Here is an 18,078-nt window from a genome sequence, read left to right as displayed (position 1 = left end):
TGCGCTGGAATGTGTTCTCTTTGGGATTGAAATCGTCATTTTCTGAAAGAAAATCTGCTTATGCGTTTGCTGCCAGGATGCTGTTGTTTAACGACGGCCCCTGAAATCCAGGGGCCCATCCTGCTGGCTGCGCCAGCCCCCGCCTCTGCTCCATGTGCTCTCCCCACGGAGCTCGGAGCTCAGGATGTCAATTTGAGACGAAGGACCACGTCTCATAGCAAGTGTCTAACATAACGACCGTGCTCTCGCTCTAATCCTACAAGGACCCCGGATTTGTGTCAGGAACGGATCAACAGGAATTGTTTAATTCAGGAGTGTTATTAAAAAAAATCAAATCCTGCCTCCTTCCTCCCATTTTTCTTTGCTGTATGAATGCAAGGACTAATCAGTGTTTTGAGTTTCGTAATATCTTTAGCTTCTCGGGGACAGTAAGCCAGGATTCTGGATTTCATTTCAACGATGAGCTTCAGAGACTTGTACCAGATGACGCGTACCTGCCGGGCGACTTCCGGGTGCACACCTGGGGACAGCCTGCCGTGGGCAAGGGCCGGTCTTGCTCATGTCATGTCCTCACAACGCCCCGCGTGGCTACGGAATCGCTGAATAGTTGGTGGATGAGCCACTAGTCACATAGTGATCTCAGCTCTGTCCAAACTATCCTTGGACCATCCCTCCTCAGAGACGTGCTGGGCCCCCGGGGGCTCTGCCCAGCCCACACCTCTTCCACTGACGACCTCCCTCCCACCCACATGGGGCTGTTTTCAGGGCCTGGGCTCCTCTGGGCACAGTGGACCCCGGAACAGTGAGGGGAGAAGCCTGTCTGCAGAAAGGGGGTCTTAGGAGACTTTGCATGCTGGGGGGAAGAGGGGTGGGAGGGTTTTGTACCTGCTCCCCCCACGGGAAGCCCGACAATTGCTTTATGGGGCCCTGAGACCCCAGCCCTTCCTCTGGGCCCCCCCGAGACCCATGGCCTCTCTCCAGGTCCCCTGAGATGCCAGCCCTGACTCCAGGCTCCCTGAGACCCCAGCCCTTTCTTTGGGCCCCGAGACCCCAGACCTCTCTCCAGGCCTCCCAAGACCTGCAGACCTCTCGCCGGGTCCCGAGACCCCAGCCTTCTATGGGCCCCCTGAGACCCCTGCCTCATCCTTCTCCTGGAGACCCCCCCTTGCTCTGCTTCTACAGTGGGGTCTGGACCCTGCAGTGCATAGGTTGTGTCTGAGGCAACTCTGGGACTGAGCTCTGTTCCCGAGTCCTTGGGGTGGGGACTCTGGGGGTGTGGAGGGGACAGAGGTCAGGGGCAGGGCAAGGAGAGCAGGGACCAGAGACCACAACCCCCCACAGCTTTGGCTTGCATGTCCCAGACGGGGAGGCCCTGGGGTCGGGTGGACGATGCCTGGAGGCTGGACCTGGACGGAAATGGGCGTCCCCCGTGACAGATGGGTGAGGTGCCTGCAAGTGAACAGTGGGGATGGTCACCCAGGGGGGCCACAGGCTGGTGAGCGAACTGGGCCGGGAGCCTGGGGGCACGGTCCAAGCAGGACACTCCCCACCTGCCAGGGTCCCCTCAGAACCCCCTTGTGCTCAGAGACCCCGTAGGAGCTAGTCCTCAGGGCTGGGCTGAATGAGGCCGAGAAGCAGGTGCTCTGAGGCCCAGGTTCGCGGGACTGGCCTTGTCATCGTCCTAGAGACAGCTGTCCTGCACCACACGGCCTCACTGGGCAGCCGGCAGCTCCCTGCACCTTGTGGAGCAGACGGTGCAGCTCCGCACGCAGCCGGGGGTCCCGGGAGCCCAGGTCCTGGGGAGGCTGTCCTGGGACCTCTCGTGCCGCCCCCCAGACCCCGTGTGTGGGTGTCCTGGGGCTAATGCCACACATGGCCATGACGGTCGCTTCAAGCAAGGTTTATTCCCTCCCAATTCTGCAGGTGAGGAGTCTGACATGGTCTCATGGGCTGTCAGGTGAGGGCAGGACGGGTTCTGGAGGCTCCACGGCTCACAACGGCGATCTCGCCTCTCAAAATGCTTCCTTGGCTTTCTAGCTTCCGGATGCTTCCAGCACAGCTCGGCTGGTGGCCCCTTCCTCCACCTGCAGAGCTATCACCACGGCCCTCTCGCTTTCTGTCTGACTCACTATGGCTGGTTCCTCCCATCTCCGACTCAGCCTCCTGCTCCCTGATAAGGACCCTTGTGATGACAGGCAGGGCCACCGGGGTAATGCAGGGCCGTCCTGCATTTCTGGATGCTTCACCTGGTCGTGTCTGCAACGTCACGTCCTCACTGTTGCCCAGTAGGTAGCACGTCACAGGTTCTGAGGATAGCACGGGGACGTCTGTGGGGACACGATCCTGGCCACCACACGGGGAGTCTCATGGGGACGTCTCAGCGCCATCACTGTGTCTCCACACCTCCCCAGGCTGCGTTTCCACAGGGTGGCCGAGCTCAGAAGCAGGTTTAGGAAGACAGCCCTGGGTGAGGGTGGGTGGGGCCGCAGGCCGCGTGGCAGGGGTCTAGCAGGACAAGGCACGCTCGGCAGAGGGCAGACGTTCTCTTCCTGTCACCCGAACTACAACGTGCTGGGACAACTCAACAGACACCCCTGTGACGTGGAATGCAACCCTAAGGCACATAATTAAACAACGAGCTTCCTGGGTGCCAGGCGGCGAGAGAGACAGAACCCCGTCACTGCAGCACTTCCCGATGGCACTTGCAGTCGCTTGGCTCTCGGTGTCCCTGAGGGCTCGTCAGCCTGAGTGCCCAGGCCCTCCAGCCACTTTGCACCAGGAAGGTCGTCTGGAGGCTGTTTGCACTCAGAGCGCCAGCAACGGGGTCCTGCGAGTTCTGCTCCAGGATGGAGCCTCCTGGTCACTGAGATGTCCCAGTTTAACTTTTCCTGTGGTTGACAAGTAACGTGTGTGATGGACGCATGTGTCCCGTCTGTGTGAGGCGAGTATTCCCGTCGTGTGGTCTCTTAGCGGCTCCTGCGACGCTCAGTGCACTCCTGGCCTCCTGCTTCCGTGACGACACGTGTTCTTTGTCCTCTGCCTTTGTGGGGAGACCCACTGGGGATGAGTCCTCTGACGTCAGGCTGGGGAAGAGCAAGGCCGGGCAGCTGTGACTGGGAAACACACAGGGGACGAAAAAACTGCACCTGCTTCCTTCAGTGGCCGCTGTGGGCAGAGCGTCCTGCAGGCAGCCAGCGCGGGGAGGAGCCACAGAGGCTGGTTTACACACGCAGGAACTAGGCTTTCATGTCTCGTAGTGGAAAGATCTGGAAGGGAAGTCAGCCCACACAGCGTGCTGGCCATCGAGCTGGAGCTGCCGAGTGCGGTCCCTCAGACCGCCCGCCCGCACCGCCCGCCCACACCACCCGCACCGCCCGCACCGCCCGCACCGCCTGCACCGCCGACCTGGGTGGGGGGGGAGCTACCAGGTGACACCCGCCTGCCTACCTCTGCGGCTGAAACGACGGTCCCCAGGCCACAGGCCACCTGTCATTCTGGAAAAAGCTTCCGGAACTTGCCATAAGCGGAGCTGCTGATGATGACCGTGACGTGGGCCACACCGGCCTCGGGGACCACTTCCACATGCTGCACTGTCGCCTCCTTATGCAGCCAGCTGGGAAAACAGGTGACGACCCTGTTCGTGGGACGGCTGACCCCGGGGGTGCAGCCCTAGGCCACAGTGGGGCCCTCGTCACTGGTGGGAGGGACTGCCAATGGCCCTGTGGTGTCAGTCACCCGGGGACACCAGGCTACAGTTGAGTGGGTAACTCAGAGACACAGCTCGTGTGGGCAGCCTGTACCCAGCGAGGGCCCGACAGCCACTCAGGGCCACCACCCTGCCCACTGGACAGCCCGACACACCTCAGCTGTGGCCCTGCCAGCCGGACACGGAGGGTTAGGACCTGCCTCCCTGTCGCCCTCATGATGGCATCTTCCACCTCAGCTTTCAGCTCCTCCAGCCCGAGCCCCAGGAGGGCAGACACAGCGAGGACACGTGGTCCCACCGGGCTGTACCTGTGTGGGGGAGGCCCACAGACCGCTCAGCCACAGGACAAGCGGGCGAGGGTCCCCACAGGCCCCCTGCCCAAGGGGCCCCCACTGTGACTGCTGCAGCCCATCCCAGGGGAGGACAGGGCCCCGTGGGACAGTCAGATGACAGGAACAGTGACGGGGGTGACATACAGGGCACGCGGAGGTGCAGGTGTTCAGAGCATGCACCCCAAGCCCGCGCTCTGAGGGAAAGGCGCCTGACAGCAGTGGAAAACGGGCACTCTGACCCATCCTTCCTGGCACAGGGGGGCTGTGTGGGGGTACGTGGTGGCCTGTCCTCCCCGAGAACAGGGGGGCTGTGGGGGGGACACGTGGCCCCGGGAGTCTCAGGGGGGACAGCTCACCCGGGCAGGAGGTCGGCCTTGTTGTGCACTTCCAGCATGGAGTCCAGCAGCGCAGCGGGCAAGTGCAGGCCGCGCAGGGCCGACAGGACGCTGGCTTTCTGCAGCTCGCTCTCGGGGTGGCTCACGTCCCGCACATGGACGATCAGGTCCTAGGGACCAGGCAGGACACGTGATGAGACATGCAGGCCACCAGCCCCGCCAGTCCACACGGAAGACCGCCCAGGAGCACGGCTGAGGGTGGGCGCTGCCCCCACGCAGTCCCCATGCCCGGTGGGGGTGGCTGGCACCTGAGGGGGGGCCACAGAGTAGAAGCTCAGTGACGAGGCCCCTCCTGGTCCAGCCGGACGAAGGGGCCGCTCGGCGTCTGCACCACGTCCCACTGTGCAGGCACCGGCCACCCACCCACCCAGGGGTATTCATTCAGAGCTGTGGGCGGGTCCCCCTTCTGTGAATCCTAGAAGTTGTGCTACTTCACGTTTTAAACATTGCTTTTTCACCTAATTTTAAACATTTTACAGGTAGGTTCCTTAAGCAAAATTTGGAAATTCAGTAAAGGAAACAAAAGCTACATGTAATTCAGCCACTGGAAAAATGCGCCCTTTATGGTTTGGGGTGTTCACTGCTAGGTTCTTTTTTTCGGAAAAACTTAAGTTTTTTCAAAAAGGTTTCATTCCAGAAGTTTTACATTTTCAGACAACTTACACTGTGCAAGAGTTGGCACATGGCCATCACACCCCCTTCTGCTGTGCTGTCACCTCAAACATTAAGGGGTGCTTGTCACCACCAAGGGGCTGACATTGGGTACAATCTCCTCACTAAACCCCAGGCCTTGTTCAGATGTCACCAGTCCTCATGAGCCTGCTGTCCTGGGACGCCACCCAGGACATGCCATTTCATATGTGAGGGGACGTGGCCTCAGGTTGTATACCATGTGAAGGGACCCGGTCCCTGCTGTATTACAGTTGAGGGGACCCATCCCTCAGTTGTTTTGTGTTTCAGGTTAGCCGGCCCCCACCTGTGTCATGTTCAGGGGACCTGGCACCCTGCTGTGTCATGTTCCAGGGGACCCAGGCCCCTGCTGTGCCGTGTTTTGGGGGACCCAGCCCCCTGCTGTGTCATGTTGTGGGAGACCCAGCCCCCTGCTGTGTCATGTGTCAGGGGACTCACCCCCCTGCTGTGTGTCAGGGGACCCAGGCCCCTGCTGTGCTGTGTCAGGGGACTCACCCCCCTGCTGTGCCGTGTGTCAGGGGACCCAGCCCCCTGCTGTGCCGTGTGTCAGGAGACCCAGCTCCCTGCTGTGCCGTGTGTCAGGGGACTCACCCCCCTGCTGTGCTGTCTCAGGGGACTCACCCCCCGCTGTGCTGTGTGTCAGGAGACCCAGCCCCCTGCTGTGCCGTGTGTCAGGGGACCCAGCCCCCTGCTGTGCCATGTGTCAGGGGACTCACCCCCTGCTGTGCCGTGTGTCAGGGGACTCACCCCCCTGCTGTGCTGTCTCAGGGGACTCACCCCCCGCTGTGCCGTGTGTCAGGAGACCCAGCCCCCTGCTGTGCCGTGTGTCAGGGGACCCAGCCCCCTGCTGTGCCGTGTGTCAGGGGACCCAGCCCCCTGCTGTGCCGTGTGTCAGGGGACTCACCCCCTGCTGTGCCGTGTGTCAGGGGACCCAGCCCCCTGCTGTGCCGTGTGTCAGGGGACCCAGCCCCCTGCTGTGCCGTGTGTCAGGGGACCCAGCCCCCTGCTGTGCCGTGTGTCAGGGGACTCACCCCCCCGCTGTGCCGTGTGTCAGGGGACTCACCCCCTGCTGTGCCGTGTGTCAGGGGACTCACCCCCCGCTGTGCCGTGTGTCAGGGGACTCACCCCCCTGCTCTGCCGTGTGTCAGGGGACTCACCCCCCGCTGTGCCGTGTGTCAGGGGACTCACCCCCCTGCTGTGCCGTGTGTCAGGGGACTCACCCCCCTGCTGTGCCGTGTGTCAGGGGACTCACCCCTGCTGTGTGTCAGGGGACTCACCCCTGCTGTGCCGTGTGTCAGGGGACTCACCCCCACGCTGTGCCGTGTGTCAGGGGACTCACCCCCCGCTGTGCCGTGTGTCAGGGGACCCACCCCCATGCTGTGCCGTGTGTCAGGGGACTCACCCCCCCCACTGTGCCGTGTGTCAGGGGACCCGGCCCCGTTACACGTGCACGGACGACCTGGCCCTGACACCCCCACTCACCGAGTGCACCACGTCCTCCAGGGTGGCAGAGAAGGACTCGATCAGGCTGTGGGGCAGCTGGGACAGAAACCCGATGGTGTCCATGTAGAGGACAGTCATCCGGGAGGGCAGTGACCCCGCATGGGCCGTGATGTCCAGCGTCGCAAACAGCTGGTCCCGCGGCTGGGCGGCAGCGTCTCCCGTGAGAGCCCTGATCAGCGTGGTCTTTCCTGCAAGTTGGCACAAGGACTCACGCTGCGTGGAAGCCCCTCCCGTGTCCTACGTGTGCCGCTGGACCGGGGGCTGCTCCACGTCACATCTGACCCTCACACGTCGGGTAGAGGCGGCCCGAGTGCCTGTGAGGTCTGAGCTCCTAGGTCTCTGCAGGGCCCTCGGGACACGTGGGGAGACCCAGCAGTGGCTGTCCAGGCTCCTGAGCAGGTGGAGCAGGGCCAGTGGTGTGGGCACCTGTGCGAATCAGGGCGGTGCAGCCAGTGCCGGGGAGGGTGACGGTGTAGACGGAGTGATGACGGAGCCCGGGTGTACGCTGTGTGTCAGATGGGTGGGGTGTGTGTAGACGAGGGTGGTGGTGCAGGAAAACGCTGCTGTAATGGGGGTCTCGGTATAAATGAGGGGGGTGCAGACAGGCAGGGGACAGTGTAGACAGAGAGGGAGACCGTATAGATGGTGTAGACGGTTTATGGTGTAGACGGGGGTGATGGTACAGACAGGCAGGGCAGTGTACTTGAGGTGGCCCCAGAGGACGTCCCCTCCAGTCAGCCTTTCCTGACAAAAGGGACCTCTCTATGTCCCTGACTCATGTTTGGAGCCACCACAGGAACTGGCTAGCAGGCCAAGACCTCTTGGTGGCCACTGGGTTCATTCTGCCCTAGAGGTCAGTGGGAGGGGACCTGTGACGTGGAGGGAGAGGGTAGGACAGCGCCGCCTGGATGCATATTGGCGTGTCCACCCCCGTCCACTTACAGCACACATGCTCTTAGAAGACAGGAGGGCACCCCGGGGCTGGGTGAGCTTCCAGGGACAGCCGGACACCGAGCTGCCACCTCTGAAAGGGAGTGTCGGTGATGAGTCCCCGGCTGTCTGGCAGACGGGCACACACAGGCACCCACACTTCCCGGCAGCTGTGACTACACGTGTGCATATACTCAGGACTTCTGTAAGCTACACGTGCTCCGGGTTCTGTGGGACCCCTCTCTGGACACAGACCACAAGGTGCTGGTGATGGGTTGCTGGCCGTGTCCCATCCGTGTGCAGCGAGATCACAGAGCGCTGGACCTCTCGGAGCTCGGCAAATGCTTATTGAGTGAATAATGGCGGCAAACACATGAATGTGGTGCCTCTTTGGTTACCTAAGGTGCCTGTGACATCGAGCTTTGTGCCTCCAGAAGACACCCAGACTTCTGTCTCGTACATGAGATTTCACTTAACACGAGCGTTACAGACAAACCTCACAAATCTGAACTGGTCTTATCTTCTAAAAGCGTGTCTACTGTGAACGGACTTCAAAACTCAAGTTTATTCTAGTGCTGAGTTTGTAAGCTTTCCGGCATTGAGGGTGTCCAGGCACTGAGTAAACACGCCAGTGACATGAGTGGGTGGGATGCCGTGACACCAAGAAGCCCCGGGCAGACGATCACCCGTTCCGCTCTGTTCTCACCGTCTGTCAGCCCTTGGTGAGTCCTGCAGCCCTGCTGCGTTTGCAAGTAGATTCGCCTAAAACACTCCAGCAGCACCAGGGCAGGCGGTCCCCACTTCTCACTCCTCCCCACTCACAAGGCTGTGTCTCCCACTTCTTGCTCCTGCCCCCCACTCACCACAGTTTGTGTACCCCACGACGGAGACCACCGGGAACTCCCGCCGCCTCCGCTGCCTTCCCAGGAGCTGCCTTTTCCTCCTGAGTCTGTCCAGGGCCTTCCGGATTTTCATTTCCCTCTCCTTCAAGAGACGCTGCTGCACTTGCATGAAAGATTCCCCTGGAAACAGCCAAGGGGGTGAGTCAGTGCACACCCCAGGGGACCGAGGCAAGAGCAACCTGTGGGGCGCAGGCACCTATAGGGGACAGGCAGGAGTGCTCAAGTCCCTAGGCAGTCGCCCCCAACTTCTGCCCTTTGAGGTCACCCAGGCTCCCCTTTACTCGGCAGGAAGTAAGAGCCTCTGAAACACAGCCCCCAATATCCACAGTGGGCTGAGTGGTGACCCAAAGATGTGTCCACATCCTGACCCCCAGAACCTAGGGATGGGAATGTATGTGGAAACAGGGTCTTTGCAGACAGGACTAAGTGAGTGAAGAATGTGAGATGAGGTCGTCCTGGATCAGAGGGGCCTGAACCAATGACAGTGTCCTCGTCAGAGACAGAAGAGGAGGGACACAGACACAGAGGAGACGCCACGTGGAGACGGAGGCAGAGAAGGGAGGGAGGCGGCCACCAGCCCAGGGACGTCTGGAGCCCCCAGGAGCTGGAAGGGGCAGGAGGGACTGTCCCCTGGGACCTCCGGAGGGAGCACAGCCCTGGGACACCTTGAGGGCAGACTCCTGGTCTCCAGGACTGGCAGAAAACGCATTTCTGGTGTTTTAAGCCCTCGGTTTGCGGTCCTGTTACAACTGCCCCAGGAGACCATCTGGATCCCTAGCTTGTTGGGCTGACTGCAGACAATCCCCACGTGTAGCCCTGGCCACATCAGTACTTTCAGGGATGCTGTCCCCTTCCAAGAGGTGGCCGTTGTGACATCCCCCATTCCCAGCATCTGGTGACAAAAACTTGGACATGTTACCTGACCCCATGATGTAGCGAGAGCCCCCTCGTCCGTCCACGCGGGCAACGTCGTTTTTCAGGTTGGACCTGGTGTGGCAACAGGGCAGTTCAGTAGCCGGGAGAAGACACACAAGCCCATCCAGTGAGAACGGAGCGGGCACAACGTGTCACATGCGAGGACGAGGACAGAACTTTGGGTGGGGACTCTGCATGGAGCACGAGTGCACTGGGGTCCCCCCCCCGCCCCGCGTGGGCCTGCACTGCCGGGCACACAGGGTCCCACTGTAGGTGACGTCCTCACGGGCAGAAGGTTCCGTCCTTACCACACCTGAACACAGTCAAACGGGTGGAAACAAGAAGGGGTCCCGCTGTGGGCCGCGAGCCCGTGTCGTGCCACTACCTCAGAAGGGGGAGCTCCGCCAGTGCCACCTGGAGCCGCGCCTCCCTGGTCCGTGCGTTGCAGCGGAAAATGTGCAGGACCACGGTGAACCGATCGAACACCCGCACGCCCCACATGGCCTCCAGCTCTTTCTAGCAAAGGAGAGTGCGTGACGGGGTGAACACTCCGGGACCTCAAGTGAGGGGCACATGACACTCCCGAGACCCTGGGTCCTCTGTCCCTTGTGGGAGAAGCAGAGCAAGGCCTCGGCAGAGGGTGGACAGCATAGCATGACCTCCAGTACCTTGGTGGACGGGGACACCCTCTCCACATTCAGGAAGACAGCTGAGATTCCCGTCAGGCCTCTAATTCTCTCTAAGGGAGAGAGGGTCCCATTAGGACGACTGTCACAGGATGACCCTGCACGATGGTTGGCTGTGTCACCAGACTCTCTGAGCACGGTGTTGGAGACGTCTGGGGTGTGGGTCGGGGTCGAGGGGAGCCCGGGGTCCATGTTCAGGGGTGTGGGACTCGCACAAACACACACATGGAGATCACATGACCCCATGGGGACTGAATGCATCTAAGACCCGGGGAGAGAGACAGGCAGTGAGCACCTCCCCTCCAGCTCGGCTGCTGTGCTCGCTGCTCTGAACTGTGAGCCAGACGACAGTATGGGGTGGGGGCTCTAGGGGGTCCCAGGAGAGCAGAGTCCACAGGCAGGAACCACATTCGGGTGCTGAAAATGGGTGTCAGGCGGCTGGGAGGGAGAGCTGGGCTGGGGGGCTGGGGGGCTGGGGGCCGGCTGCACCCTACTCTAAGCTGCCCGCCCTGGGGCCTCGTAGGAGCTCCCGTGGGGATATCAGGCTTGTTCCAGATCTGATCCGATTTCCCCTGAGGCCACCTCAGTCCTGCAGAGCGACAGCGTCTACTTGCTCTGTTCCTCTCCGGAAAATGAGAGAAAGGACAGGGACAGGAGCGCTGCACCCACCCGTCAGGTGCTCCAAGGTCCCTTTGCCGAAGATGAGCTTCCTGTCCGGCGTTTTGGTTGGCACCACCATCGTCTCCGCCACCGACCAGTTGTCCAGCGTGCGCACCAGTGCTTCCGCCTCCGCCACTTGCCACTCGGCTAAGGGGAGAAATGCGTCCTAGGTGAGGGCTGCTTCAGGCAGGCTCCCCGGCAGGTCGGGAGGGAGGCTCAGCTCTGCCCGGACCCTAGCACCCCCAGCAAGCCCGCCTTCAGAGTCAAGGCGTCCGACACGCAGAAACCCCACCTCTGACTGGCAGCCCTGGAGCCCCGCCCCATGAGGTCCAACCCTGGGCCCCTCCCCTCGACTTTTCCGCCACACGAGTTCAAGCCCCCGAAGTACCGCCCCCTCAGCTCCCGCCCTATGAGGTACAGCTCTCGGAGTCCCGCCCCTCAGCCCCCCGCCCTATCAGGTCCAGCCCTCGGAGTCCCGCCCCCCCGAGACCCCGCCCGTGACCCAGCCCCGGATCACCTCGCGTCAGCTGCGGCTTTCCCGGTCCCCACTTGACCTCAGGGTGAACCAAGCACACACGCTGCGTCCCCGCCGGCAGCAAAGGGTCCCTCCTCAGCAGCTCCTCTTCCTCTTCCTCCGCATCTTCTGGCCCCTCCTCGTCCTCCTCTCCCGCTCGGCTTCTCCAGCCATCCGCACGTGGGCCCCGGCCTCCGCCCCCTCTACCCCGCAGGTCCCCTGGATCCCCGGGGCCGAAGGCGGCGAGCGCGCGTACGGGGCAGGCTGGCAGCGGCGGTGCGGCCCTCGGAGCCACGCGAGAGAGCCATGCTCTCGGGCGGACGGCGGCCCGGAGGGCCCACATCCTGCGTCCCCCGGAACGCGATGGGGCGGGGCCTCGGGGTCGTGCTAAGGCGCAGGCTTCCCATTGGTCGCTCGGCGTCATGTGCTCGCCGGCCCCTGATTGGTGCGCGGTCGCGGCCGGGGCGGGGTGAGCGCTTCTAGTCTGCGCAGGGGACTCGCGGCGCGTCCCGGTTCGGGTAGCGCGGTGTGTGGGGCCAGAAGCCGGTCCCCGACGGCCGGCGGGCGCTGCCGCCGACCCAGCGCCTTCCCGCGCCCCGCTCCGGCCTCCGCGCGGGGTCTGGGGTCCGGTCCTGGCGTCTTTAACTGTCCGCTGGGGTCCCGCACTCTGCTTGCGGGACCGAGTGCGGTCTCAGGGGTCCGAGATTTGCCTTGGGGGTTCCGAGCCGGTCCCCGGGAGCCTCAGAGCCTAACTGGGAGGGTCCGAGCCTGTCCCCCAGGGTCCGCACTCTGCTTTGGGGTCTCGAGTCCGGCTTGGGAGGGTTCCAAAAGCTGCTTGGGGACTTCAGGTCCCGCCGAGGGGTTCCTAAGTCTGCGCTGGTGGCCCGCGTGTGGCCCCAGGGTCCCTTCCCATCCCTGGGCGTCTCGAGCCCTGCCTTCGGGGTCCCACCCATCCTCCGGGATCCCAGACGCTGCCTTGGGGGCTCAGGACTCCCCAGGTGTCCCAGGCTCTGCCTTGGGGGTCCCATCCCACGCCCAGGGGACCAGAGCTTGTCTTGGGCGTCTGATGCCATCTGCCGGGGTCCTGACCGTGCCTGCAGGTTCTGAGGTCTGCGCTGCCTGGTAGTCCCGGGGCTTGGGCGCCAGATTCAGCGGGTCCCTGTGTCTTGGGAAACGATAGCAGAGCCCTGTGGCCTGGACTGGTCCGCCTTCCTCTCCCCGCCCGCCCCTGGGGACGTGGTGTCCAGAGCGACGTTTCCGTGGTGACTTAGCGCCCCCTACGGCTCGCTCAGCGCCGGCGCCGCCGGGCCTGCCCCTCGGGGAGGGGCTTCAGGCGGACAGAGGGACCGCGGACCACCTGGGTGTCATCCCGAGGAAGCGGGAACCCGCAGGGCACACGGGCTCGGGGCCTGACAGGCGCGTGGAGCCCGCATCACCGACATGGAGGGCCCATTCAGGAGCGCGTGGGGTGGCCCCGGAGCCACGAGGCCCGGAGACACTGGTCGGCCAGGGTCTTTCCCCGTGGCTTCCTGCGCAGGCTCCCTCCCCTTCTGTGTGATGCCACCCGCCTGGCCCGCGTGGGGTCCTCTACTGCCTGGTGACGGCCACTGCGGCGGGAATGGGCTGCAGGCGGCCGGGCTGAGCTCTGAGGTGACTCGCTGTCCATGCGCAGGGGGTCCTCAGGGTGCCGGCTGTGGGGGGCAGAGGCCGAGGGACGAGGGAGTCACTTGAGGGAAGACCCTGCTAACAGCCCCCAGCTAGTCCTTTAAGGCTTTCGGGAGGGATGGGAGCACCAGTGACTCGTGGGACGCGTGGGTGTGAGATGGAGGGTGACGGAGTGGGGCTCTCCTGACACCTGGGATGCTCACCGGGGCGTGTCCTGTCCCCAACAGAGGTCACCGCTGTCTCACCTGAACCGGCTGTCTCATCGGGGCGTGTCCTGTCCCAAGCACAGGTCACTGGCTGCCTCACCTGTGTATGAGCAGGAAGGCAGCTGTGAATTTGGGTCATTCCTTCTGTAAATTCAAGGTGAGTGCGTTGCAGCTTTTCAGCCACCATCCCCTCCAGGGCTCTGTGTGACCTAGTGTTGGGTACAGCGTCTGGGGGATTTGTAGACATCAGGCTGGGTCAGCCATCTGCCAGGCGGCCTGTCCCTTCTGGTCACCCTGTACTGCACAGCCGACAGGGCTGCGTGCGTTGAGGGGTCAGGCCTGAGTGTGGGTTCAGTCGGGTGCTGACATTTCATTCGTGGATGTGGGAAGTGGGAGGGGGTTGGTATGCACTGGGACGACCAAGGCCCCCTTCCCCCTGGGAGGGCAGGGTTGTGGGCAGGTCCCTCCATGGTCGGTTAGTGGACACCACACACCTTGTTACCTGGTTCCTCTCGGCCCCATGGACACATCCCTGCTTCAGCCTGGGGTGAGGGGGTCACCTGGAGGAAAACCAGCGTTTCACAGACTGACGCCCAACACTGCCATCACCATCTGTACCCACTGTCTGTAAGGCCCCAGGGTGGGGATACGTATGAAATGTGGGTGCCCAGGGGCATCTTTACATGGGTGGGTTCCACCAGAAGGGCCCTGGACAGTCACAGTGGGGATGTCTGCACTTGCTGCAGGGCTTCCTGTCACACTGTCATGGACATGCAGGCGAGTTCCCAGGGTGCCCCCAAACTGATCCCTTTCCACGTGCCAGGACCCAGAGCTGATGTGGCAGGACACTTCCTCTCTCTGGCGACAGACAGGCTCCCTTATCTGTCCAGGTTGGATGGACAGATGAATCGTCTCATCCAGGTGTTGACAATGGACAACAGGGTGGACAGACGGTGGACGGCCTCGTATGCCCAGGTGTGGAGAGAGGGTCGGTCAGGCTCATGTGACCTGGTAGGGATGGACAGAGGGAAGGACAGAGGACGGCCTCTGCCTGGGACCCAGGGCCTGGCCCTGTGGGGCTTTCTCTGCGTCCCCACACAGACACGTCCAGTTGTCTCTGGTCATTTAAACTGCACACAGTGGGGAAGAACAGGAACAAGAAGAGGGTGACCAGCTGCTTGCCTTCCAGCCAGCCCCACTCGCCGTTTCCTCATCTTGGGTCGGTCCTTTGCCTTTTGTGTTTCAGCTCAGTTTCCAGAAATGCTGCAGACGGGGCACATGAGCTTCCCATCCTGGTGGAAGGGCCGGAGTTAATTATTAATAGCCCCGCTTGCCCCAGGCGATCACCACTGCTCATGGGTTGTCTGGGACCCTCTGCAGCCTGACGCCCGTGCCTTCCTCCATCCGTCCGTCCGGGAGGCCGTGTGGTTGCTCCTTCCAGAGGCAGACGCGGTCCTGTGAGGGCCGTCACTGACGACCACAAACCTGGGGCTTAAAACCACAGACACCCATCCTCCCCCAGCCTGGAGACCAGGAGTCTGCCCTCAAGGTGTCCCAGGGCCACGCTCTCTCCAGAGGCCCCAGGGGACGGTCCCTCCTGCCTCTTCCACACCCTTCCTCCTTCCCCTCACACCCCATCCCCTGCCTGTCAGCCTCCATCTGTCCACCGACTGGACTTTCCCCCCCCAGGGATCCTACTCCTGCCTGGTCTCCCTCAGTCTCCCAGCTGGGATGGAGGCGGAGGTGAGGCTGGGGGAGTCCTGCTCCCGGCTAGCCGGTGGCCAAGGGTGGAGGCCTCACCGTCCATGCCTCTCCCTGCAGGGACATCTGTGATGTCAAGTTCCTGTCTCCAAGGCCTCCGAGAGCTCCGGAGGACATGTACACAGTGCACCCCCCAGGGGTACGTTCTGGGCTGGGCCTGGGTGGCCGCTGAGTGGGGCGTGGATGGGGCTGGAGAGGACGCTGGCCAGGCTGTGCGGTGCTGACAGGGGCTCGCGTGGGGCTGCCTCTTCCTGCTGCTGGCCCCAGGCCCTGGGTTGGGGAGGTGGGACACCCCGTCTCATGGGGTCTCCCAGGCGACTCGAGGCCTGTGCCTAGGGCGGGACTGTGGGGACGGGAGCAGGGGCCTTTGCGGTCAGCACTAGGGCCCTGGACAGGGACCTGGGCTGCCCTGGGGCCCAATTACGTGGGGCTCCCTGTGTGGACAGAACACCTAGGGGCTGGCTGTGTAGACGCTCACTGGTGTTTGCCCTGTGGGTGGACCCCCAGGGGCTGGCCTGACTGGGGGACCCAAGCCTCCTGACCATCTGGGTGCTCTGACCATGGTGTGGGGACCTCGGGTGCCCGAGGCTGGGGTGTGGTCCCCGTCCTCAGGGCACTGGGTTTCAGGGTGCCCTGGGGTCATCAGCATCTCTCCTGGTTCCGACCTGGCTGACCCCCAGGTGGGCCTGAGTGAGAGGTCTGGGGCGGCCCTTGCAGATGTGCAGACACCCCGGTGGGTCCCCACAACCTGGGCTCTGTGCCAGGAGGGGGCGTCGGCCTGTGGGAAGGCTCCACGTGTGGTGGTCTCAGGGTTGCTTCCCACTCGTGCTGCATCCTGTGTGTCCTCATGGGGGGTGGGGTGGGGGCAGGGCCTGTGCAGAACCCCCAGTCTGGCTGCTCAGGACTCACTGCTCACCTCACAGACCCCAAATTCACAGAAAACTACCCTGGGGGGTGGTGGTGGGAACTGGGCCATCCGTGTGTCCATTGTCTATGTCCGCCTATCCCTGTGTCTGTCCGTGTCCATCCGTCTGTCCTTGTGTCCATTTGAGTCCATCCGTCCCTGTGTCCGTCCATCTGTGTCCGTCTGTCCTTGTGTCTGTGCCCATCTGTCCGTGGGTCCATGTGTCCTGAGGGCTCCCGATCCCCAAGGGTGTGTGACTGAAGGTGACCACACCAGGTAGGACTCAGGTTGGGACGTCCCTCTCCATCACCATGCTGTGTCCACAGCCGGCCATTCCCAGGGTGGGGGAGTCAGCGGCCTGTGTGCAGATGACCTGGGGCCTCCAGGCTGCCGGGTGAACGATAATGACCCCGGCCCTGCTGTCTGCACCACACAGCGGGTCCCCTGTACACGGGACAGGGCCACGTGATTGTCAACGGGGACTCCCAGCATGCTGGGTTCCGCCCACCCAGGTGTCTACCGCCCTCAGCTTCCTGGCTGGGCTCTGGCTGACCACTGTGCTCAGCTCAGCTGGGAAGGAGGTTTCCAGACTCAGCTGTACTCCCCTCTGGGGAGCTTGGTGCCAGCACCCTCCTTCTGTGTGCTCCCCCGTGTGGTCTGTGTGTAGTCCAACTCCATGTTTTCTGGCTCCGTGAGGTCCAGATCCGTGTTTTCTGGTCCCGTGTTTACCGGCTCAGTGTGGTCCGGTTCCGTGGTCCCACGTGCTCAGGCTATTTGGTCTGTGGACTCTTGGCGGCCTGGCCCTGCTGTGTGAACACTGTCATGCCTGCTGCCATAGGCCTAGCCCCTGCTGGGGAACCCCTGTTATCCAGGGGACACCTGTTATCTGTCCTCCCTCTGGATAAGGGCTGCTCCTGCCACGTCATTCTCATATTGGTGCCGAAGCACAGAGCCGTCCTGGACCAGAGGGCACTGGCCTGTATAGCCAGCCTCGTGGGGCCCTGGGGAGCAATGTTGGGGGGGTCTCCCATTTCATGTTTGTAGGCGAGGACCCCAACCCCCATTGTGCAGATGACAGCTGACCCGGGAGACAAGTCTGCATGTCCCTGTGGGACCTTGACCTGGGGTCCTGGGGTCCTGGGACAGCCCTGTTGCCATACGAGGCTGAGTTCTGCGGGGTCCCTCCCTCCACCCACCCGGGCTCGGGGGTCGCCATCTGAGGAGCAGTGTTTGTGTCACGGTGTCTCCCCACTCCTCCCCACAACTGCGTGGGACGGACTGTCTGGGGCAGGGGCGTCAGGACCACTGGCTGCAGTGCCAGCTGCACCGGCGATGAGGGTCCCACTGCTGGGAACTCTTGGGCCTCAGGTCCCGTGACCTGCACCCAGTGGGCTCCCTGTCCCCACCCCAGTGACACTGCCATCTGGTGCCAGCGTCCCCTCTGTGAACTGGGCCACATCTGTGTCACAGGCTGGGGGTGCTGGCTGAGTAACCAGAGCCTGTGGCTGAAAATCCTTAAATTATTTATTTGAAAATACAAACGTGATCTCGTAAAACATTTTAAAACTGGCCTACACAGCACATAAAAGCTAACTTTACATACTTTGTACATTCAGGTGGAGACGTTTGGTAGTTGGGGTCGCGCCCTCCCACCGCGTGGGGCTGTGGCCGCAGGAGGCCTGGGCCCGGGACGTGTGCAGGCGGGCACGCCGGCTCCGGAAGCTTCTGACTCGCGGCCGGGCAAGAACACAGCCGCCGACGCCCCGAAGCCCGTGCAGGTCCCTCACCTGAGGCGGATCCGCTCGGAGCAGAAACCAGTTCCCCTCCGATGTGGACGGCGCCCAGGACGCGGAACGTGTCCAAACGCCTCGGCTGGACGGCCGGACAGCAGGGCCGCAGGTGCCCTTGCCCGCTGGGCCCAGCTTCCAGGCTCTGCAGGACGGGTGGGGACACGCGCCCACGACCATCTCTGACCAGCTTCCGTGCTGAATAAATACAGGGTATCATTCCATACAAACGCACTTCATTTTCCGTAAAAGAGCTCAACCATCACACAGTTGCTTGTTTTTTAGAAGCCGCTGCACCCAGCTGCCTGCCACAGACAGTCCCTGGAGGCCGCGGGTCACGAAGGCTGCAGGTCGTCACCCCCACTCTCGTACTCGTACAGGTCCACGGGGCCCAGCGCGGATGGCGCCTCGAAGAAGGGCCTCTGGGCCAGCGGGGACCGCAGTGCGTTCAGCTTCTGGTCCACGGGGCTCAGCTCGGCCTCGTACCTGCAGGGAGGGGGCGGTGGAGACACAGGAGGGAAT

At 62.8% G+C, this 18,078-nt stretch overlaps 2 protein-coding genes and 1 long non-coding RNA gene across 22 annotated transcripts in view; 1 reads left to right on the top strand and 2 right to left on the bottom strand.

Annotated features, from left to right (window-relative positions):
• Positions 1-1,884: 1,884 nt before the first annotated feature.
• GTPBP6 (GTP binding protein 6 (putative)) lies at positions 1,885-11,657 on the bottom strand. Of its 4 annotated transcripts, none has more exons than XM_074323893.1 (11): positions 11,237-11,657; positions 10,729-10,866; positions 10,042-10,112; positions 9,759-9,889; positions 9,378-9,445; positions 8,420-8,578; positions 6,606-6,814; positions 4,395-4,543; positions 3,862-4,014; positions 3,448-3,613; positions 1,885-3,266 (listed from the first exon to the last, which is right to left on the bottom strand). In XM_074323893.1, exons 1-10 carry the CDS (start codon positions 11,655-11,657, stop codon positions 3,490-3,492), a joined length of 1,623 nt encoding a protein of 540 aa, XP_074179994.1. In that variant the 3' UTR covers positions 1,885-3,266; positions 3,448-3,489. The 4 variants fall into 4 exon arrangements, 3 of the variants coding, with proteins under 3 accessions (XP_074179994.1, XP_074179995.1, XP_074179996.1); XM_074323894.1 differs by having other exon boundaries at positions 1,885-3,113; XR_012493421.1 differs by lacking the exon at positions 10,042-10,112.
• On the top strand, positions 11,562-17,742 carry LOC109439282 (uncharacterized). Of its 15 annotated transcripts, XR_012493432.1 has the most exons (6): positions 12,460-12,883; positions 13,126-14,079; positions 14,351-14,653; positions 14,794-14,847; positions 14,926-15,004; positions 17,386-17,524. It is a non-coding gene; the product is annotated as an uncharacterized LOC109439282 (long non-coding RNA). The 15 variants fall into 15 exon arrangements; XR_012493429.1 differs by lacking the exons at positions 14,351-14,653; positions 14,794-14,847 and having other exon boundaries at positions 13,126-13,261; positions 13,995-14,079; positions 17,386-17,742; XR_012493428.1 differs by lacking the exons at positions 14,351-14,653; positions 14,794-14,847 and having other exon boundaries at positions 13,126-13,261; positions 13,973-14,079; positions 17,386-17,742.
• The window catches only part of PPP2R3B (protein phosphatase 2 regulatory subunit B''beta), a 36,857-nt gene continuing 36,054 nt past the window's right edge, over positions 17,276-18,078 (bottom strand). For all 3 annotated transcript variants that reach the window (XM_074323889.1, XM_074323890.1, XM_074323891.1), the window contains one exon: positions 17,276-18,042. In XM_074323889.1, coding sequence (XP_074179990.1) covers positions 17,892-18,042 — 151 coding nt within the window. In that variant the 3' untranslated portion in view covers positions 17,276-17,891. The remainder of the gene's footprint in view (positions 18,043-18,078) is intronic.

The sequence above is a fragment of the Rhinolophus sinicus genome, chromosome X (assembly GCF_036562045.2).
Source record: "Rhinolophus sinicus isolate RSC01 chromosome X, ASM3656204v1, whole genome shotgun sequence".
Taxonomy (NCBI): Eukaryota; Metazoa; Chordata; class Mammalia; order Chiroptera; family Rhinolophidae; genus Rhinolophus; species Rhinolophus sinicus.
Note: the sequence above shows the minus strand (reverse complement) of the source record. Positions and strands in the feature narration are given on the sequence as shown.